This window comes from Pelodiscus sinensis, chromosome W (assembly GCF_052426305.1).
Source record: "Pelodiscus sinensis isolate ZL-2025 chromosome W, ASM5242630v1, whole genome shotgun sequence".
NCBI lineage: Eukaryota > Metazoa > Chordata > Testudines > Trionychidae > Pelodiscus > Pelodiscus sinensis.
Genome location: NC_143084.1, coordinates 9,051,104 through 9,074,605, shown reverse-complemented (window position 1 = coordinate 9,074,605; position 23,502 = coordinate 9,051,104). Strand labels below are relative to the sequence as shown.

The 23,502-nt window shown below is 53.9% G+C and overlaps 1 protein-coding gene across 3 annotated transcripts in view; it reads right to left on the bottom strand.

Annotated features, from left to right (window-relative positions):
• The window catches only part of LOC102450730 (N-alpha-acetyltransferase 25, NatB auxiliary subunit-like), a 161,494-nt gene that overhangs the window by 65,097 nt on the left and 72,895 nt on the right, over nt 1-23,502 (bottom strand). For all 3 annotated transcript variants that reach the window (XM_089775109.1, XM_089775110.1, XM_089775111.1), the window contains 3 exons: nt 22,334-22,423; nt 19,950-20,130; nt 18,690-18,789 (listed from right to left, as the gene is read on the bottom strand). In XM_089775109.1, the coding sequence (XP_089631235.1) occupies nt 18,690-18,789; nt 19,950-20,130; nt 22,334-22,423 (371 nt within the window). The remainder of the gene's footprint in view (nt 1-18,689; nt 18,790-19,949; nt 20,131-22,333; nt 22,424-23,502) is intronic.

Sequence of the window (23,502 nt, the reverse complement as noted above, 5' to 3'; positions counted from 1 at the left end):
GAAAGAACACAATCTTTGTATTAATTGCTATGAAATAAAAACAACTAGTCTTAAAAGGGTTACAACCAACAAATGAAATTTGTGACTGCCATGCATCTGGAGGTGTAGAGTCTAGCAAGCACTTATCACCTGGGATAAATGTGTAATTCTGCATACATATAGTGAAGTAAGCTTTGCCTCTCTTCTTTAGCAAAAGCAGACAGGGGATAGTGTGTCTAGCAAGCTACCAATTTCTTTATTAAATAAGTAAGCCAACATTAAAGAAGCATCAAGTTGGTGCCACTGAATATTGAAATACTCAAACAACTTTAAGTTTTTCCTGTTACAAACTAACTCGGCTACCCCTCTGAAGCTTTTGAATATTGAAAGACAGCTTTTTTAAAAAACAAAAAAATTGTGGAAGCTTTTTTTTTTTAAATATATCTTGTAATGTAGGTTATAGAAAGTGGGGGAAATCTTGAAAAAATGCAACCATTTCATTTAACAAAAATCCATTTATAACTAAAATAAATCTACCCCAGATTTTCCTGCATCCGACTGGTACATGTGCCACTGCGTGTTACTTGGGTTTAAAAAATTACTCATGCTACACTTTTGCTTCTCGTTTTTATTAGGTTTTGAATATACCATCACAGGATAACATCATGTGGTATGTACATCTAAATCTCAAAGGAAACATCAGAATCCATACAACAGCTTGCCTCCCCTCTCCAACGAAATGCAACAATAAAAACTTTAAACCAAGATTTCAGGCCCTTTCCAAGTGTGTCTCATGAAGAGAGCTATAGGAGTAGGGAGCCCAAAATGAGCACTTATTTTGATGTAACTATTGATATAAAAGATATAGGAAGCTATTCATGCACCAAGACAACATAGATACTTTACCAGAATTACTCTAGCTAAACGAGAAATTGTGGAAAATCAGAACAAACCCCACAAACGATAGATTATGGGATGAACTCACATCTGACATACACCAGATCACGTCACTGGTGTGTTTAGAATACATTATACCAATTGATTCTACCTGGTCTGAAGAGTTGGAGAGACTAGAACCATGTACGTACTTAACGCAGCCAAATGTCACCATACATTTCCCAAAACATGGAGGCTGTGTCTACACTGGGCCACTTATTCCGGACAATCAGCCGCTTTTCTGGATTAAGCTGCGAGCTGTCTACACTGGCCCTTGAATTTCCGGAAAAGCAACGATGCTCTACTGTACAAAATCAGCCGCTATTCCGGAAAAACTATTCTGCTCCCGCTCGGGCATAAGTCCTTATTCCGGAACACTGTTCCGGAAAAGGGCCAGTGTAGACAGCCCAGTAGTCTTTTCCGGAAAAAAGCCCCGATCGCGAAAATGGCAGTCGGGGCTCTTTTCCGGAAAAGCGCGTCTACATTGGCCACAGACACTTTTCCGGAAAAAGGGCTTTTCCGGAAAAGCAGCCTGCCAATGTAGACGCTCCTTTTCCGGAAAAACTGAAAACAGAATAGTATTCCGTTTAAGCAGTTCCGGAAATTCATGCCAGAGTAGACACAGCCGGAATGTCTGTTTAGCCCATTCTCTTTTTACCAAACAATTTGATTAATTGCAGAAGATGTTGAATATTGGCATATTTTTCAACATGCCTTGATAACCAGCCTTGCAGAATTCATTTCAGGCCGTGGGATTGCACCCTGGGCACTAATTCAAAAGCATCAACGCAGCTTTTAAACCCCAGGGGACACCTCGATGCTCTTTTTGCCTGCGGTATCTAGAGAAATTGAAGATGGATGGACACAAGAAAATTACAGAGATTACTTGTGATTCTGCAGATTTAAAAAAAGGACTCTTGAAAAAGAATGAAGTTGCCTTTTTAGTTTTGGTCAAGTACAGTACAGGCAGTCCCCGGGTTACGTACAAGATAGAGACTGTAGGTTTGTTCTTAAGTTGAATTTGTATGTAAGTCGGAACTGGTACATATTGTACCCCAAGTGTCCCCATTTCAGCCGCTGCTGAAACTGACCAGCGGCTGACTACAGGAAGCCCGAGGCAGAGCTGCTTTGCCCTGGGCTTCCTGGAATCAGCCGCTGATCAGTTTCAGCAGCAGCTGACTTGGGGACACCTGGGATAGAGTAGCTGGGGTGCTGCCGGGGTGCTGCCAGGGTGCTGCCAGGTTGGTCCCCGCAGCGCCGAGGTGCGGTGCTGCGGGGACAAACCTGGCAGCGCCCCAGCTGCTCTGTCCCAGGCATCCAGATTCAGCCGCTGTTGAAACTGACCAGCAGCAGCTGAATTGGACACGCCTGGGGCAGAGCAGCTGGAGTGCTGCTGGGTTGGTCTGGTAGCGCCGACCCTTGGCGTGGCGGGACCAACCCGGCAGCACCCCAGCTGCTCTTGGGGACGCCTGGGGCAGAGCAGCTAGGGTGCTGCTGGGTTGGTCCTGCAGCACCGCACCTCGGCGCTGCGGGGACCAACCTGACAGCACCCCAGCTGCTCTGCCCCAGGCGTCCTGATTCAGCCACTGCTGAAACGGACCAGCGGCGAGAAAAGCCTGGTCTGCTGGGGGGGGCGCACTAGCTGCGCCCCCCCCCCCGAAGACCAGGCTTCTCACCGCGGAGGACACAGGCAGCGGGACTGCGGCGCGTCTGGGCGGTCCCGCCACCCGCATCCTCCGCGGCGAGAAAAGCCCCATTCGTAAGTAGGGATCCGACATAAGTCGGATCCACGTAACCCGGGGACTGCCTGTCCTGCTGCCTCTTTTCCTCCTGTCTGCCCTTTGTGTTCTCTTTCAGAACAGGAATATTCAAGACCGTTGAATAATGCATGTCTTACAGGATTTGGTAACATCAGTCATCTTGCCAGGTGTTTAATTTGCCTTACCATGGAGCATAAACGAATGCATTTTTCAGCATGCTAGCTGAATTCAAGATGATCAGTTCTGTTCACTAAAATTAACTGAACTTTCACGTGAGACCACACAACTTAAGCCCTAAATATATTGTTTCCAGCAAAGTCCCATGAACACAACACTACAGGGAATGTTTACTGGTTTCCATATTTGGACAGTATGGTGGAGATATAGTTTGGTGAAATTTCAGTTTAAGTAGCTAAAAGCAAGGAACAAGAAGCAGACAGTATTCTGGCTAAAAAGGTAACTTTTAAAGAAATCCTCCTTTAACACTGCAGTTAGAGGTTGCTGGGGAACTAGAAGGGAATCCAGGAAGTTGACATCAGAACTGTTAGTACAGGGGTGGAGAACCTAAGAGGCGGGGTGGGCAATAATTTTTGCCCAGGGGACACTTCAAAATTTTTTGAAGTAGCCGCAGGCCACCCTGGAAGGGGCAGGGCCTAAACAGGAAGGGGTGGGGCTACCCCACCCCCAGACCATGATTGGTCTGGGGGTGGGGGGAGTCCCTTTGCCGCCCCTTCCCACTAGGCACCCATACCCTGGAAGAGGCTTGGCACGCTCCCCCACCCCCAAGCCAATTAGGGCTTGCGGAGCACAGGAAGCCTCCTCCCGCCCTGTGAGGAGCACGTGGCACTGAAGTGCCACTGGCTCCTCACAAGGCCAGGGCAGGGTGAAGGAAGCGTCACGCAGCTCTCCTGCCACCAGGCCCAATTGGCCTGGGGGCAGGGGAGTACGCAAAATCTCCTTCGCTCCCCCCCACCCTGCGAGCAGTGCGTGGTGCTTCAAAGCGCCACGAGGTCCTGGCAGGGCGGAAGGAGCCTTTGCGCACTCCCTCGCCCCCAGGCCAATTAAGGCCTGGGGACGGGGCAGTATGTGAAGCCTTCTGGCCTGGGGGCAGGGGAGCAGCAGGGCCTCCGCAGGCCAGATCCACCCCATGGAGGCACTTTTGCCCACCACTAACCTAAGGCCTGGGAGCCAAATGCAGCCCCTGGCTTGCCTGGATCTGGCCCAAGCCTTGAGGCTCGCCCCCCGCCATTCCCCCACGGGGCAGGAACACACAAAATCTATTGGCTGCCCCCCCCCCCCAAGCTCTGGGGTGTGAGGGGAACATGGGGAGGGTCCGTCTCCTCAGTTGGGGTCACGTCAGTGAGGGGTTGTTTTTTTTTGGTTTGGGGTGGGGGTTTTTGCGCTTCTCACTTGCGTGTGACCCCCAACTGATTTTTGTGGGTCAGCGGCCCCGACTCAAAAAAGGTTCCCACCGCTGTGTCAGTAGGATGAAGAGGCAACCACCTAACTGAGCAGCAAGAATGAAAACTGCAGGCAGATTTTGAACTCATGACATTTGAGGCATGACCTCTATTAGAAGCCCTATTTTTCCCCATTGTTGGCATGACATTGTCCTATTCAAACAAAACTCTGGAAATGAACCTTTGTCTGCTGCAATCTGCAAAAAAGACAGGATTTAAATATAAATACTACAGGCAAGCTGGTAATGCTTACAGTAGCACAGCTTCCATTACACAAACCTAAAACTGGTGACTACTGGAAATTGTTCAGCTCCGATGATGAATAAATCAATGCTTGTCTTGTGAAAATCAAGGACACTATTACTCAGCTGCCTTTAATGACTTGTCTGGAATGCTGTATCCATGAGAAGAAAAATGACATTTGTAGGTCTTCAAAACTGTCTCTTCAAATTAGTTGTAGATAGAAGTTTATATTCCAAATGCATCTCTCTCCGCTTTGATTCAAGTTCTGAGATGAGATAGTACACTAATCCAGGTAAGAAGTATTCCACGAATTCTGAAAACTGAACTGACACCAGAATCTGAGTAGCGTTCCTCATGTCAAGTGTGACCCAACACCACACGGAATGCAATTCAATAGATCTGTATGTGGATGTGCACACTGAGACACTGAAAAGGGCAACTGGGTCTTCTCCATCCAAAACATTTTTAATTCAAACAAGAATAACCTTATCCTAAATTAATGCCCAGAGGCAGTAATGCAGCCAGATGTTAGTTGAATCTGAGCTGTTTTCCAGATCAATAGGATTTCTTGAGCTTTCCAGTCTATAGTGTTCAGTCAAGAGAGCTACGTCCAAAGCTTTTTCTCCAAATCTTCATTTTTTCCTTTTATGTTGCTGTCAAACTTTTTAATCAATGAAAGTTATCTTTGCCCTAAATTGCAGTCTCTTCCACTGAATTACTTGGAAACAGATCAAACATGGCTTAACAAAAGTATGAGCCTCTTCTCAATGGAACATTATGTTGAAAAATCCAAGACTCATCTACTAAAAAAAATTAAGGTTTCCATCCAGAAATGTTTTGATGTAATGCAAGTGCACCCATCACATGCAATACCAAAGACCTTGACAAGTAAGTTCAGCAGAGCAAAACCAAAAGCCAGGCAAGTAAGACAGAGCTTGCTAAAATGCCATCTATCCAGCATTTCTGCCACACACATGGGATTTACATCCCACAAGTTCCACAAGGTCTTTTTCACATCAGTTGCAGCCACATTTTGCTCCTAACCCCATTTCCACCTTTAGAAGACAGTTAAAGCATTACAGAAACTTCACACACTGAAAAAAACTTAGCTACTGACAAACCAAGGAGATTCTTCTATGCCAGGGGTGGGCAATAATCTTTTTAGGGGGGCCACTTCAAAGTTGATAGTGGTAGCAGGTCGGTTCCGGAACGGGCAGGGCCCTCTAGGCACTGCATGCAGGGGGAGGAAACTTCGTGTGCTCCCTCATGGGGAGGGGCAGCACAGGAGGTCTCTTCTCATCCCCCCCCCCCCCCCCCCCCCCACACACACACACACACACAGGAGTGCATGGCGCCCAGAGGGAACTGCCAGCCATTCTGAACAGCTGGCAGGTCCCTCTGGTGCTGCACACCCCCAGCAGGGGAAGGAGACTTCATACGCTCCACTGCTACTGGGTCTCAATTGGCCTGCAGGTGGGGGCACAGCAGGGCAGGCTGTGGGCTGCATGAAACAGCTTGGTGGGCTGAATGCAGCCTGAGGGACGCATCTTGCCCACTCGTCCTATGCAATGACTGCACTGTATGTACCACACAAACACACATTTCTACGCAGTACAGATAACTCTTACTTTGTTATTTCATGGTAGAAGGACCAAGTGAAGAACCCTCCCACTGGCAGCCTGTGGTGGGGCACTATTTGAAACCCAGGAAGTGGACAGGCAAAGCCCGCCAACTTCTAAAAGCCCCTCCCCCAGCCTGAAGGAGAAACAACTGGACCTGGGGTTCAACTAAATACTTGGGACAAATAATGAAACACACGGTCAGGGGGTGCGGGTCACAGGGTCAAAACAAGGGAACCGGATGGGGACACCGAGCAGAGAACCCCGGACAGCGCCCACTGCTCCTCAAAGCTGTCAATGGAGCCAGTGGACGCCGCCCAGAGGAACTCTGCCCGGATTCGTGACACGAGGGAAGAGCGGAAATAGGCCCCACAGTCGCAGAGAACCCCCTCGTCTAGCATCCTCCTCCTGCTATTATAGATGGCAGCTTTCACTAAGGCCAGGAGGAGGCTGATGAGGAGGTCTCGCGACTTTGTGGGGCCACGGATAGGGTGTGCGTAAATGAATAGGTGAGGAGAAAAAGTGCAGCCAAAACCTCAATAAGAGGTTCTGGAGGAGCCGGAATAGGGGCTGCAACCTGGCGCATTCGAGGTAGGCGTGCGCCAGGTTCTCCCTCACGCCGCAAAAGGGGCAGGTGTCTGGGATTGGGGTGAACCGCGCCAAGTACACGCCCGTGCTCACGGCTCTGTGAAGGAGCCGCCAACTGATGTGCCTGATCGGCTGTGAGATTAAGGTGGAAAACACACTGGCCCATGGGGGTTCCCCACCCTCTACAGGTCTTAAATAGTCCCGCCACTTAGTATCGGGACGGGACACGAGGGTGGGGAAATGCAGAGTGTGGAGCACGAGCGTGTACAGATGTTGCCTTGGCGCGGTCCGGAAACAGACCGGCTGCAGATTTTGCAGCCAGCTGGGAGTCCAGGGACGAGAAGGCCGGGGGGGCCCGCGGAACAAGGGCCCAATAATAAGGGACGGAGGCTTTGCAGGAGGGGAGGGGCGGGGTGTACCCTCTCGCAAGGACCGCTGCAGGAAGTCGAGAGCGGGCCGCGGCAAGACCGCCTTCACCTCCTGGAGTAGGCGCAGAGGGGTTCGGGGGGTGGAGAGCCCCATGCGCTGAGCGAGCGCTCGGGGATCCACCCAGTCCCCCCGTCGTAGTCCAGGAGGTCCCCGACCATGGTGGTTTCTGCCAGGATCAGCCTCCGGCGCACCGAGGGAGACTCCGCCACCTGCACGCACAAGGCTGGATTGTGGAGCAGGGGCTCCGCGAGGAGGTCTGCCCCCTCGGAGGCCACAACGGACCTGGTCGCCGAGAACAGCTTCCAGGTCTGGAGGAGGTCCTGGTAGAATTCCGGCAGCTCTGAGAGGTCTCGCGGAAGGCCCCTCGGGTGGATAAAAATGAGCTGCCGGTCGTATCGGAGCCCTTGGAAGCGGCGGAGGAAGGCGTGGGCCAAGGTGCCCCATGCCGGACTACCTGCACTGAAGAGGAGTCTCTGCAGGGCCTGGAGGCGGAAGGTCCAGACATGGCTGCGCACACAGACCAGGCCCTGACCCCCCTCCTCCAGGAGGAGGGACAGGACCCCTGCAGAGACCCAGTGCAGTCCTGGCCAAAAGAACCCCAAAGCTGCCCTCTGGAGCTTGGCCGGGACCTCCGGGTGCGGGCGCAGGGTGTTGAGCCGGTGCCAGAGCATGGACAGGACCAGCTGATTTAACACCAGCGCCCTCCCACGAAGGGAGAGGCACCAGAGTAGTCCTGCCCATCTCCGCAACCGCTCACCCACCCTGGCCTCCAAACCTTGCCAGTTTTCCGGCAGAGAAGGATGCGTGGCGGATAAACAAACGCCCAGATAGAGCAGCGGACCCGCGCTCCACCTGATGGCCTGAAGCGCGGGTGGGAGGGAGCCGGCCCGCCACCCGTCCCCGATCACCAGGCCAGAGCTCTTGACCCAGTTGACCCGGGCGGAGGAGGCTGCCGAGTAGACGGCTTGGCAAGACTCCACCCGCGCCAGGTCGCCCGGGTCCTGGACCACGAGGAGCACGTCATCGGCGTACGCCGACAGGACCAGCCGCAGCTCCGGCTCCCGAAGCACCAACCCCGTCAACCTCCTACGGAGGAGACAGAGGAAGGGCTCGATCGCCAGAGCGTACAGCTGGCCCGACAGCGGACACCCCTGGCGTACCCCCCGCCCGAAGCTGACCGGCTCGGTCAGGGTCCAGTTGAGCCTGACCAAACACTCCGCGAGGGCGTACAGCACCCGGAGAAAACCCACAAACCGGGGCCCGAAGCCGAAGGCCTGCAGGGTGCCCAGGAGATACCCGTGGTCCATCCTGTCGAACGCCTTCTCCTGGTCCAGGGACAGGAGGGCAAACGACAAGCCGTCCCTACACCCGAGCTCTAAGAGATCCCGGACCAAATACAAGTTGTCAAATATACTACGGCCCGGGACGGTGTAGGTCTGGTCGGGATGGATCACGTCCGCCAGCACGGACCGCAGTCGCAGCGAGATGGTTTTCGCTACGATCTTGTAGTCCGTGCTGAGGAGCGAGACGGGACGCCAGTTCCGTAGGTTGCGGAGGTCCCCCCTCTTCGGCAATAGGGCGAGCACCGCTCGCCTGCACGACAGAGGGAGGACCCCGCTCTCCAGGGACTCGGCCCAGACGGTGACGAGGTCCGGGCCGAGGACGTCCCAGAACACGCGGTAGAACTCCACGGTCAGCCCGTCCATGCCCGGGGTTTTGTTGTTGGGCATGAGACGGAGGGCTTCCAAGAACTCGGCCAGAGAGAGAGGCAGCTCCAGCCGGTCTCGGTCGCCCGCGCTGACCGTCGGGAGCTCGGTCCAGAGCGCCCTGCAGGCGTCGGCTTCGGTCGGATCCGGGGAGAACAAACTGGCGTAGAAGGCCCTGGCCCTTCCACGCATCTCCACCGGATCCGTGAGGGGGGTGCCGTCCTCCGCCAAAAGGCAGGTGACATGCTTTTTGGCCCCCCTCTTCTCCAGGGCGTAGCTGGATGCGAGGATCGAACGAAGGCACCCCGGGCCCTGTGACCTTCCAGGACCCAGAGCTCCTCCCGGTACGCCTTGCAGAGGGGTGGATCCTCAGGGGCCGACCCCAGGTGCCCCTCAAGCTTCAAGACCTCCTGTTCCAACTGCTCTATCGCCGCATCCCTCCACCGGCTGGCGCCCCGGGAGTAGTCACGGCAGAAGAGCCGGGCGCGCACCTTCCCCACGTCCCACCATCGCCGCGCCAAGGGAAAGGTGAGCCGCTGCCCCCGCCAGAACTCCCGGAAGGACGCCACGAAGCCCACGTCCTCCAGCAAGCTATTGTTAAAGTGCCAGTAGGCCGGCCCCAGCCTCTCCGCTGTCAGAGAGGCCTTCACGGACACCAAATGGCGGTCCGTGAACGGGGCCGGCCGGACGCTGGAGGAGTGGGCTCGTGCCAGATGGAATCGTGAAAGGTAAATGCGATCCAACCGGGAGTGGCTCAACCGCTCTTTCCCCACCCGGACGTAAGTGAAGGTGGTACTGTCGTCCGGGTGGTGGTCTCGCCAGACGTCCACCAGGGAGTGACGTTCCACGATCTCCCTGAGGCCGTCTGCCGCGGCCTGGCAGTTCGCGAGTCCTACACGGTCCCGGTCATTGAGGGTGGTGTTCAAGTCCCCGCCCAGGACCAGGCCCTCCCGAGGATCCAGAGTGCCGAGGAAGGTGGCCGCCTGCCGATAAAAGGTGACCTGGTCCGGGCCCGCGTTCGGGGCACAGACGTTTACCAGGTTCAATGTCTGCCCCTCCACGCGGGCCCGGACGTGCAGCAGGCGGCCCGGGACAACCTCGGCGGTCCCCAGCACCTCGGGCCGTAGGGCAGGGGAGAACAGGGTGGCCAGCCCGACCGAGTGAGTGCTGAGGTGGCTAAAGTGCACCCCGTCCCCCCACTCCAGCCGCCAGCCAGCCTCGACGGCTGGAGTCTTGTGGGTCTCCTGCAGGAAGGCCACTGAGTACACCCCCCCCCCCGAAGGAAGGAGAGCACCAGGTGCGTGCGGAGACCCGCCCTACAGCCCCGGGCATGGAATGTTACAAATGTGGTGTACTTCGTGACAAGGGCTGGGGTGGATCCTCGCGGGCAGGTGAGTCGGCAGCCTCCCGCAGCAGACCGCTCTCCGACTTGAAGATCAGGAAAGCGTCCCGAAATCTGCGGGTCCGGCGGTAGGCCGCATCGTCCTGCCTATTGGTCCCTCTCCCCTCCTGCAACAGGGCTCTAGTGGCCTGGAGGATGGAGTGGAAGTCCCCCCCAGCGCTGGAGGGCGAGCTGCACCTTTCCTTTCGCCCCACGGTTATCTGCGAGGAATTGGCGCAGCTCGCCCCTCAGCACAGAGGGGGAACCAGGATTCTCCTCCATCCAGGCCCCCAGATGTAGCTCACGGGCCACGGAGACGGACAAGCAGGGAGCCAACCCCCTGCATGGCGCCAACGCCGCGCTGCGCGTCCCCAACCCCGGCAAGGGAAGGGGCGGCGGAGGGAACAGGGCAGCCCCTAAGGGATTGAGGATCGGGGATACGAATACTACCCCGAGGGCCACCCACAGCTACGGGGAATGAGACGGCCCCCGTGGGGGCGGCAACAACAGTGGTGTGGGAGGACGATGGGAGCGGGATGGGTTTCGCATCAGGGACTGGGGTGGAGAGGGGGTGGGGGGACAGTGGTGGGGGAGCCGACGTCACGACAGGGTTGGGAGGGAGGGCGGGCTCTAGGCCGGACGGTAGGGCGGGGTTAGCAAGGGGAGGAGTGATAGGGATAGGAGAGGAATTGGAGACAGGGGAGGACTCGGGGCTTGAGATCGGTTCATAGAGGGTGGGTCAGGGACAGGGACGTGAACAAGGGTGAGGGGAGGATCGGTGCAGGGGAGGGAACCAGAATTTGGGTCAGGAGCAGGGGGAACATCCCCCGAGTCTGGATCGCCTAGCTGCGGCACCTCCCGTACAGGGACAGGGAGGGCGGGAGTGGGAAGGGGACATGGCCGCCCCACCTCATTTGCAAGGGAAGGGGCGCCCCAAGCTCGGGACCCGGCCGCTCGGCACCCGTCGTCGCCCCTAAGGGCTCGGCCGTTTCAGCTCCGGCGCCAAAGTTGGCCAAGCGAATCGGTAACACTAGGGGCACACCAAGTGTAAGGACGGGATCGGCCACCTGGGACGTAGGGTTATCAGTAGGGGCCAAGGGGCAGTCCCTGTGCACGTGCCCCATCGCCCGGCAGAGGAAGCACCGGGCCTCACCCCTCGAATAGTGGACCCGGTAGAGGGCCCCCTGGTAGGGCACCATAAAGGACCCCTCTAGCGCCTCCCCGCCACGCGCTGCCAGCGGCATTTGCAGTTGCACCTGCCCGCGGAACAATAACACGTGGCGGAGGACGGGGTCCTTACAGCCCAACGGGAGAGGGCTTATGATAGAAATAGGCTTCCCCAAGGTGGAGAGGGAGGGCAGCAGGGCGGCATTAGGGAGGAAGGGCGGGACGGAGGTGAGAACCACCCGTACGCCCAGGTCCTCCAACAGCTCGAGGGGCACGTGCACGCCCCCCACTGCCAGGCCCCTCTCCACCGCCTCCTGGGCGGCGGCCTCTGAGGCAAGGAAGAACACCGCCTTGCCGTACATCTTGGAGGCCGCCCCCATGGCCGAGGCCCCCACCACCCTCGCCAATGCCCGCACGTAGGTTTCCATGTGGGGCGAGGCGGCTACCAGGAGGCAGCGAACGCCGTGCTTCCTGGTCATGGTGGGGAAGGGGCCCCAGCCGCCAGGGATGGAGCTGGAGGTGGCAGTCGGGGCGGATGACACAGCACGTGGGGGGACAGCAGCGGCCACCTGGGCGTATGCTCTGGGGGCTGTGATCAGTTCACCCCCAGAGCTGGTGTGTGTGGGGGGGGGGGGGGGGGACAGCAGGGGAAGGAGGAGCTGTGGCTGACTATGGGGCCACAGTGGGCGGGGCAGCTTTGGCAGTGGGAGGTTTGGCCTTCGGGGCCCGGCCTTTGCCCTTCTCCCCCCCCCCCGGCCCTTTTTTCCGGCCGAGGTGGAGGCTGCTCCCAGTCCTGAGGGAGCGTCGGCCGTGGCAGTGGTGGAGCTTGGGCCGGGGGTCGGGAGGTCGGCCGCAGCGTTCTTTGGGCCCGGTGGCAATGGGGGCACCATGGGACTGACAGGGGCAGGGGTTTCCTCCATCATAAAAGGAGGGAGGAAGGAGTCACAGATGGCGGGGGGGGGGGGGGGGGTGGGAGGGGCCGGAATTAACTGCTCCTCCCCACTGGACAACAGGCAGGGGAGGAGGGCATCAGTGAGAGGAAAAAGCGGGGGGGGGGGGGGGGGGAGAGAGAGAGAGGGGAAGGGTACAGGTTTCAGGAAGACACAACTGAGGAAGGGGTGGGGGTTTAGCAGCCCGTCCTCCCTGTAAAGCTGTAGCAGAGGAGGGTACTATCACAGAGGGAAGGACACGCAAGGGAAGGGTGTACGCAAGGTGGGGGGGAAGCACTCCCTCCCACCAACTGATTGCAGGGAGGGAGGGCCCTACCGAGGGGCCAGCAACCACTCCTCCCTGCAAGGCTGGGAGCAGAGGAGGAGGGCGCTGGCAGGGCAGACAGGGGGAAGGTAACGGGTGCAGGGCGGGGGCCGGCTCCTCCGGCTGCACTGGGGTACGAAAAGGGACTATGGGGCTGTTGGGGGGGGGGTGATGTGCAGGGGGGCTAACTAAAAAGGGGAGGGGGAGGGACAAGTGCTCAGGGCAGGGACCGGAACTCTGGGTGGGGCTACAAGACTGCGGGGGGGGGGGGGGGAATTGGGTGAACAAGGCGGGGCAGGGCAAAGTAAGGGCCAGAAAACAGAACACCAGCCAAATGTGGGTGGGGCAAATAGAACAAACTGAGGCTGGGTGGGGCTGGTCAGCAAACTGAGGGAGGGAGAAGGAAACAGAACTGGCTAATGGGCTGGGGTGGGCAAGGCTTCCAGAGTGGGGAGCAGGGGTGAGGGGCCCCCCAGCCCAACACTGCTGAGGGAGGGGGGCCAAGTCCAAGGGGGGAGCACACCCACGAGCGCTTGTGGGAGGCTCAGTCCTCGCCCACAGCTGCAGCAGGACAGTCCCAGATGACAAAGACGGGGGGAGCAGCCAGCCCCACCGAGGGGCGAGTCCTGGTGGTGCAAGGGTTGGTGGAGGGGGTCGTGGGGGTGGTGGTATGGGGGGGGCAGCTGGACCGGGGGGAGGGCTCCTGCACCTCTCCTCCAGCCCCCCTCTTGGTGTCTCTGTCCATCACCACTCCAAAAGCAGATAAGAGGCTCAGTTCCACAAACAAACCCCCTCCACAGTCCAACTGATGATCCTCATGTGCCTCGGCGGGGTGCAGGTGGTACAGCGGCGGCAGCAGCGGGCGGGCAGCAGCCAGGTGGAAAAGGCCTCTGGGTGGTGGTGCTGGTGGGGTCCTTCTCCTTCTCTGGAGCGGAGGAAGGGGGGGGGCAGCCAGCAGGCCCCCCCCCCCAGGCAGCAGCAGCATCTGGTGGTGGTGGTGGTGGTGGTGAGGAGCAGCCACTGGAGTGGCGTCCAGGGGAGCAGGCCTCAGCGGGCAGGGAGGGCTCCGGCTGGTGCAGAGGCAGGAACAGGAACGGGGGGGGGGGGGGGGGGGGGGGGGGGAGCAGCCCCCTGCACCCTGCTGCCTCTCCTCCTTCTCTGGAATCGACTGGGGCACTGAGTGGTCGCCCGCTGAGGCAGAGGAGGAGGAACCCCTCCAGACACCATGCTGGGCTGAGGCTAACCCTGCCGTCACCTGACCAGAAGCCAGGGGGTGGGCCCAGAACTATAAAAGCCCAGGCAGCAGCCTCAGTCAGGGCTGAGCCTGCCAAGAGGCTAGAGGCCTCCCCTGCACTCCCAGCCTGGGGAGTGGGGACTGAGGCCTGGCCAGGGCCCCCTACCTGCCGGGGCCCAGAGGCAGACTACCGGCTCCCTGCCTGGGAGGTGGAGGCCCAGCGTAGCCAGCCTACCTTCCCAGAAGCAACAGAGAAGCCACAGGGCCACCCCAACCCTGCGCCCCAGCGCCTGCCCCGGAACCGGGAGAAGCAGCCCCAGCTACCTCAACCAGAGGCACCGCCCCGGACTCCCACGGACCCTGACCCTGAGGCCTGGCCCAACCACCCGACCCCGCCTGCACGCAGAGCCCAACAGAGCCCCACTGACCTGCAAGCGGCGAAGGACTGGACCGGACCGCCCCGGTGGGACGAGACCCTCCTGGACTCCCTGCCTCTGCCGCCTGACACCCAGGTACTGCCCGAGGGGGGAGAACGGAAGTGGCCATGGGGTAGTGGGGGCTGTTAAAGGCCCCAAGGCCGGCGCGTTTCAGGCTGGAGCCCCCGCTGAGCCGTAGCAGCCTGTATTGCTGCCCCTAGGGCCCTGGGCTGGGGCACAGTGGAGCAAGTGGGCCTGCACCCCCCCTGCCACCCACCTATTGGGTGGCAGTCTTGCCACTGCCACAGGCCATCAGCCTGCACCCCTCCTGAACAAGGAGCTCCTAACCTGTGTGTGTTGCCATGCCCTGAACTGAGGGCCTGGCCACCCCTTATAAACTGACTGGTGGTTTGTCACCATCACACCCTGAAGTAAGGGCCAGACCACTCCCTGTCAACTAATGGGGCTGGCCTTAAAGGGGCTGCGCAGTGGAGCAGAGTGGCTGCCCACTGAGCTGGAGGAGGAGGAACCCCTCCGGGCAGGCAAACCAACTAGAGAGCCAAAAAAAAAATTCCTAAATTCTAATCCTGACCCAGCCAATGACTGAGTGTGGCAAAAATCAGCTAGTCTACATCTCAGTTCTCACCTCAGTAAAATGGGGTAATTCTCTATTTATTACCTACCTCTTAGGGATGTTGTGAGGATCAACATTTGTAAACATAAGAACGGCCATACTGGGTTAGACCAAAGTCCATCTAGCCTTGTATCCGGTCTGCCAACAGCAGCCAGTGCCCAGTGCCCCACAGGGAGGGAACAGGAAACCATCAAACAATCTCTCTCCCATCACCCATTCTCAGCCTCTAACAGAGGCTAGGGACAACATCCCTTCCCATCCTGGCTAACAGCCATTGATGGACCTATCTAGCTCTTCTTTGAACCCCTGTTCTAAAGACCTGGTCTTCACACCATCCTCTGGCAAGGAGTTGCACAAGTTGACTGGGCACTGCATGAAGACAAACTTCCTTTTGTTTGTTTTAAACCTGCTGCCTATTAATTTCATTGTGTGACCCCAAGTTCTTATATTGTGGGAATAAGTAAATAAACTTTCTCTTATTCACTTTTTCCACACCACTCATGATTTTATAGAGCATTATCATGTAATGTGCTAAGTCTTAAAATTCATTCTGTGGTATGAAATGTACCTCCTGAATCCATCATGAAGAGTGTATACAATCATGTAACAATTGTTCTAGATTAAGAGTGGAAGAAACTTCTCTAATGGTCATAAATACTCACATCAACATTAAAGAAATGAGTGTAAATGTCAGTACTTCTATATCTAGTTACAAGTATCAGAGGGGTAGCCATGTTAGTCTGAATCTGCATAAACAAGGAGAAGTCCTGTGGCACCTTATATGGTACTTGGTCCTGCCATGAGGACAGGGAACTGGACTCAATGACCTCTCAAGGTCCCTTCCAGTTCTAGTGGTCTATGATTATATGATGGGGACTAATTTGGCTACAACTACAAGCAGTCCCCGGGTTACGTACAAGATAGGGACTGTAGGTTTGTTCTTAAGTTGAATCTGTATGTAAGTCGGAACTGACGTCCAGATTCAGCCGCTGCTGAAACTGACCAGCACTGACTACAGGAAGCCCGAGGCAAAGTTGCTCTGCCCTGGGCTTCCTGGAATCAGCCGCTGATCAGTTTCAACAGCAGTTGAATTTGGACGCCTGGGGCAGAGCAGCTGGGGTGCTGCCGGGTTGGTCCAGTAGCGCCGAGGAGCAGCGCTGCGGGACCAACCCAGCAGCGCCCCAGCTGCTCTACTCCAGGCGTCCTCAGCGAGAAAAACCTGGTCTGCTGGGGGGGGGGGCGCACTAGCTGCGCCGCCGCCCCCCCCCCCAAGGAGACCAGGGAGACGCGGGTGGCAGGACCGCTGACACGCACCGCGGTCCTGCCCGCATCCTCCGCGGCTTTGCTCCACGTCTCCCTGGTCTGCTGGGGGGAGCCCCCCCCCAGCAGACCAGGGAGACGCAGAGCAAAGCTGTGGAGCACGCCAGCAGCGGGACTGCGGCGCATCTGGGCGTCCCGCCACTTGCGTCCTCCGGGGCGAGAAAAGCCCCGTTCGTAACTGCGGATCCGACATAAGTCGGATCCGCGTAACTCGGGGACTGCCTGTACTCAACAGAAAAAGCAAACAATATTAGGAATCATTAAAAAAGGGATAGAGAATAAGACAGAAAATATCTGACTGCCTCTGTATAGAACCATGGTACACCCACATCTTGAATACTGCGTACAGATGTGATCGCCTCATCAAGAAAGATATACTGGTATTGGAAAAGGTTCAGAAAAGGGCAACAAAAATTATTAGGGGTTTGGAACGGGTCCCATATAAGGCGAGATTAAAAAGACTTGAACTTTTTAGCTTAGAAAAGAGGAGACTACTGGGGGATATGATAGAGGTCTAGAAAATCATGAGTGGTGTGGAAAAAGTGAATAAGGAAAAGTTATTTACTTATTCCCACAATATAAGAATAGGGGGTCACCAAATGAAATTATTAGACAGTAAGTTTAAAACAAACAAAAGGAAGTTTTTCTTCACTCAGTGCACAGTCAACCTGTGGAACTCCTTGCCAGAGGAAGTTGAGAAAACCAGGACTTTAACAGGGTTCAAAAAAGAGCTAGAGAGATTCATGGAGGTTAGGTCCATCAATGGCTATTAGCCAGGATGGGTAGGAATGGTGTCCCTAGACTCTGTTTCTCTGGAGGTGGGTGACAGGGGAGGGATCACCTGAGGATTACCTGTTGTGTTCCTTTCCTCTGGGGCTGGCCACTGTCGGCAGACAGGATACTGGGCTGGATGGACCTTTGGTCTGACCCAGTATGGCCGTTATGTTCTTTTATCAGCTCCACCCCAAAGAACCCCATTATAGCGAGACTTCTCTATATCAGGAAGACTTTCCTGCAAGTCACACCACTTTTCCCTCTGCTGGCCTGGTGGTGGCAGTTCAAATGAATTATTAGCACTACAGAATCCCAAATCCTCATCTTGATGTACTGCAGCTAATTTTTAGTTCTGCTTTGCTTTAATGAAGCCACAGCTTTTGATAAAGCTAATCTAATTTTTCCTCTCTTCATACCTTCACTCTATGCCCTACTGCACGATTATGACAACCTGTAGTACTGAGAGTAGCCATACATAAAGTTATCCTGCTTCAACCAGTCCATTGTGAGGCTTCAGGATCCTCAGGTAGCATCCCATGCTGCCATGGAACTTTCCACAATGCTAAACATGAATTTGTCATCATGGACTAGTCACGATACCATCTACATGTTTTGTTAGTCTTTAAGGTGCTGCTAGACCAGGAGTGGGCAAGAGGGCCTCCGCAGGCCAGATCCAGGTAGGGGAGCACGTGAAGCCTCCACCCACCCTGCTAGGTGGGTAGACAATTCATTGTTTTTTACGTTTTTCCTGTTACAGACTAACTCGGCTACCCCTGTGACGGTTTCGCACCATTTAATTACAGTAACGTAGAAATCACTGTTCTTTAGCCATATCTAAAATGGCCATATCAGTACAGCTGAAATATTTATTATATATTGGCTTTTAGCAAATGAAAGGTCAAAAGCTGAATGCCAGCAAGTAAGTTTGTGGTAGAATTTTAAGCCCTTCTGAACAGCTGTGACAAACCTTTACTATAGCCACAAGTGGCTATATGATGGATTCAATTATTCTACAGGTTGAACCTCCCAAATACAGGATTTGCTGGTCTGGCAACATCCATGACCCAGCAAGGCCACGGATGTTGCTGGACCAAAGAGCCCCGGGGGTGGGAGCGGGAGCCAACTTAGAGAGAGTGCGGGGTGGGGGAGCCCCGGCAGGGCCAGCGGCAGCTGGGTGGTTCCGGCTGGGAGCCCCAGGATACCTCCGCTGGCAGCAGGGCCGGATTAGGTAGCCCTGACCGCAGAGCTTGCGGCTGAAGTGGGCAGCCTGGCTGGGGAACCCCAGGGAGGTCCCAGCGACAACGGGGCCAGCCCTAGCAGCAGCGTGGTGTGGCCGGGCAATCCTGGCCGTGGAAGCCCCATCGGCAGTGGGGCTGGAGGCAGCTGGGTGGCCTCAGCCCAGGAACCTTGGGGAACGCCGTATGGCAGTGTGGCTGGCAGCGGCCGGGCTGTCCCAGCTGGGAACTCCGGGAGACCTTGGGGTAGCGGGCAGGCAGTAGGATAGCGAGCCCATGCCAGGCCAGCGTTAGCAGGGCCAACGCCAGGGAAGGGAACCCAAGGAAGAGGAGCAGCTAACAGGGGAGCGCTGACCTTGCCCTGTCCTACAAATTCCCTGGTTTGGGACAGCTCAGGTTCCAAGGGTGACGCACCAGGGAGGTCCAACCTGTACCATGATCTACCCACAGAAAATCCTGCATAAATCTTTCTATAGGCCATGTGTCCAAGTTATTTTGAAGAGAACGCAACTGCTTAGTTAGGAGGAGTCATGAGAGAAATTAGTGTCACTTACATCTTTCTGGTTGGAGTGGAAAAACCTGAGTGCAAAATTGCACGATTGGGATGCAGCAGCATATTGACCCAGGGACTCTGCATAGCGTGTCAGAAGGTATCTGGAATACAACACCGTAAACTGAATTATGCACAGAGACACAGTGCCCTGAAAAGATTATTTTCACTAATGGTCTCACTGACCAGAGCATCATAGCACAGCTTCTGCCTTTACCTTGTAACTCCCTTGAAAATTGTACAATTTCATAATGTTCCTCCATTTCTTTTTAAATGGTAAAGGTTCCTCTTATTAAATTCTCATTTCACCTACCTAACCATGCTCTTCAGAACACAGAGCTCCTCTCACCATCTCCTCCTCCAAGGAGCAAAACATTTTAATGTGATATCCACAAATAAAGCTTCAAGACCCTTCCATGCACTTGTGCACCGCTTTAACGAAGATGCTCCAAGCAGATGGAAAAGAGCTCTCCCGTTGGCTTAGTTATTCCATCTCCCTATGAGATGGCAGTTATGTCGGTGGGAGAAGCTCTCCTGCTGACATACACACCGCCCCACCTCTGTGTAGACAGTGCTGTGTGTGTGCGCGTTACACACACACACACGTCGGTATAACGATGTTGCTGAGGGATGTGATTTTTTCACATTGCTGAGCAACGTAGTTATACCAATATAGGCCTATAATGTAGAGCAGTCTGATGTTTTACCATAGCAGTCTTAAGACTGCATGACCAGCTACGCTCTGTCTCCATACCACGCATACAAAGGCATTTTCCACAAACAAAAACAATAAGAAGATCCCCTTCACTCAGTGGTACCCAGATTTAAAAGTAACCAATATAAAACCACACAATAAACAAACGGTAGAACAAGAAACAGATTAAAGGACACTATGATGGAGGTGAAAAAGATTTGATGTCTGTGTTTTACGTGTAATACTAACTCAATTACATAAGCAGCTTTCATCCCACATGCTATTTTGATAAACCCTCACAGACATATGTCTACCTCTGGGACTGACTGCAGCACCTAAGTAATAAAGAATGCTGCAAAACCATAGGGAGAGTAGGAGAAATCTGATCAGAGGGTACTAGGGGAAATCCCTCATGTCATTAAAAACTCCACAGTATCTTCACTGTGAGCCTTTTCACGACGTAGCTGGTTTGTAATTCTAAAGGAAACTGAAAAAAGAACATTTAAAAATTTTGTACATGGACAGCATGAGAGCCAGTGTGACCACTTATCCTGAATATATACTACCCACCCGATGGTGTCGTGCTGTATGTGCTTAGCATCAAGGCTGGAATAAAGCTCCACAACAGGTTCAAATGCACCAAGCATGCAGTAAATTCGAATGAGCAGCAATTTGAACTGAGCATTAGAAGGACTGCGGGTTAATCCTCCTTCTAATAAAGTCAAGGACTGCCACACAGCGATCTCTTCACCTGGTGATGAGGACACAAGCACACACAGACATTAGGTGTGAACAGTGTATTTAATAAAGAGCAAGGTTTACAACTGGCACAATAAACAAACTGGGCTGAAAACCTCTCATTCTTCACGCACACTTCCCATGCTGCCTGTATGTTTCTCGCCTCACTCAAAGCTACTTTAAATTATATGAATGCCTAAATAAATTATATTATGCTCAGCACCAAAAAGACAACATGTAGGCACCTTAAATATAGATTTTAATAATTCAACCTGCATGCAACAGGACTCATTTCATGCTTGTTAACCTGCTAGAAGGCGCTAGTTCCAGGTGCCTGGACTTCCACTGCTACCAGGAGTGTAAATGCTACACACTAGCAGCATATGACAGAGAGAATGACCCTCTGGTAAATAACCATATTGGATTTATAGACTGACACACAAAGCTCCTACTTAAACTCAGTGGGTCCTGCACTTCCTGACAGATGTGCTTGCCTCAGAGGCTCACAGCAGCCCACAGTTCTAGGCACCACACCTAGGGCATCAGTTTACTGTTTGTTTGAGCTCCTTTCATCATTGGCCAGCGAATGGTAAAAAGGGAGAACAAACTCCATGGTCTTGTCCCCAAGTGGAAATGGTGATTTGGGTGTTGAGGAGGAAACCAGGGCCCACCCTCTACTCCAGGATCCAGGCCAGGGCCCTGTGACAGAAGCTGCCTGTGAGAGTCCCCGACACGTGCTACATGACAGCTCCGAGTCCCCTGGGCTCCTTTCCCAGCACCTTCCTTTTCTCTGATTCGTCCTCCTAATGTCCACTTGCTCTCTGTTTTCCTCCTACTCCCAGCACTTTCCTCCATCCTCTCAGCCCCACGCACGCCCCAACTGTAGGCAAGCTCCTTTTATAGCCAGTCTCAACTGGTTTTCTTAATTACCCCCAGGTGTCCTAATGAGCCTAGGCTGGTCAATTAGCCCCAAGTGCGCCACTGCCCTGATTGCCTCTGCTGGTTCTAGACCAGCCCCTCCCTGTTACTCTGGGAGCAGAGATCTCCTCTCCACTGCCTTTTTTTTTTTTTTTTTTTTTTTTAATATATAGCCTTCTGTTCCGACCCTGCCACAGCTGTAACCACATCAGATTAAGAGTGCCTTTAAGCACCCTGTGAAGGGGGCTAGCTGGGTACTACCTAGCCCCAACAGAGCCAGGAATCTGGAGACATGTGGCTACATCTGCCACCTTCCCAGGGGAACCCTCCAGGAGACTTCCCAGCATGAAGGACCAAAGCTTCTCCAGAAAGGAGAGTCTGCATCTGTCTCACCACCAGGAAGCAGGAGGTGGTGATACCTGTGGAGCTCCCTATTTCTCAAGCACCTTTGAGCCAAAACCTTTGGGAGAATTCTGTGGCCAGGGTCCCTCAAATCAGTAATGCCAAAGGGTGGTCTTTATAGTTGCGGGAACCCAGCAATGCCAGCAGTTTGACATCAGGAGGGAATTTATTCCCTTGAGCAAATAGAAGGTTGTGCAGAGGGATGCAGAGAAGCTGGACTGAGAAAGGATGGGGAAAGTGCTCAGCAAGGAAGTAAGTAGTGTTGCAAGGATTCTACTGGGACTGAAAAAATGAAATTAATAAACTTCCAGTTTAAGATGGAGTTTGCTTGCCTAACCCTCATCTCAGAAGAGGATAGCTCAAACACTTGAGGAATAGTTTTATGCAGAAAAAAATCCCAAACCTACAGAACTGACAAGCCACTTCCTGAGCGTTCAGTCACATGCCCTTCCTTCACTTGCAATGTTGTATCCTTGCCCTCAAGCTTTGTCTTTTTAGCTTATAAGCTCTTTGGGGCAGGGACTTTATCTTCCTATAGATGAGAACAGCACTGAGCTAATGCAATATAAAATAATTAATGGTAACAGTTACATACCCATCCCTGTTACAACCTTAAATAATTAACTTCTAAATTAAGCAATTAAAGCATTGTTTGTAAAATAAGTTCTGGAAAACAATGGAGTTAAGCCTCAAGAAGATGGACCCTGGCTAGTCCGAAACAGCAGACTAATGCTATGTGACTCACCAATGTCACCTTCTGCCCAAATAAGTAGCAACTATAACTGACATCTGAAGGAAGCAAGATTCAGCCCTCCTGTTCAGAGGATATAGAGCACACATGCAGAAACAAAAATATTCATACAGGTTTTAAGAATAAGACAACCGCAGGGACTTACCTGCCTCTAGCCACATGTCAAGGAGCAGATGGACTGCAAGCAGACAGTAATAATCTGAAAACTGCAATTCAGTTTTCAAACAAGATTTCCCTATAGAGAAAAAGCATATCACCCTACATAGTATAGGTACTGTATAATCAAAATTGTTACATGCAATAAGGGGGGGGGTGGCAATTTCTTACATAGCTATAATTGATAGCCTCACAGCCCATCAGGTGACATTTCTAAGTGATGTCATCAGGTTATTTTTGAAATCCCAAATTTCCTTACAGCTGTTACTAATGCCAGATTATAAAAATGGAATGCATTGTCAATGTGTCATTTTTTTCTCATTTATGCTTTTGGAAGTGCCCTCAAAGCAGACAGTGGAATGGGTCCATTTCACTTTTGCTTCTAGTCAGTTTCACTTCCAGGTTCTTTATACTAGCTCAACATTGCAGGGTGAGTTACAGACCCGGCAGAGCAGGGGTTCCCAAACTTGTTGACACTGGGACCAGTAAATCCATTCATGAACTTTTGGAGGACAGGTAGTGTTCATTTGCATATTCATTAATCAAATGATGAATATTCAAATAAGTTGTTTCTGGTCCTCCCCAAAACCCCCAGTGCCAGCGTTAGCAAAGCTTTTGATATGGTCACCCACAATATTCTTGCCAGCAAGTTAAGGGAACATGGATTGGATAAATGGACTGTAAGAGACAGAAAGCTGGCTGGAACAGGGTTTCCCAAACTTTTGTAGTTGGAACCCTTTTTTCCCCCCCAGTACTGTTTTTGCAGCCCAAAAATAAACACAAAAAAACTGAGAAAATACCAGACGTACAACATGTCTGGTATTTTCTCATTAGGTAAGTTGTATTATTACTAGATGTATCAGTTTGTCTGCCAGCAAGCCAGCCAGTTTGCAACTACTCAAGGGGTGTGTGTGTGGGGGGACGGGGGGGGGACGGGGGGGACGGATGACAATAGAATCCCCAGGCCAGACTAACTCATGCTTTGCGGAGGAGGGGGGGGGAAACAGGGGCAGCGCCCCAAGATCTACATATGGCTGGGTCAAGTCCCACTCCCTGCAGGCGGATTCATTCCTCCCCCCTGCGCCTCTGGCTAGCCCCACTTCCTCCAATCCCCTCCCGGGCAGCCAGTTCTCCCCCGCTTCTCCTCCCAATCTCCCT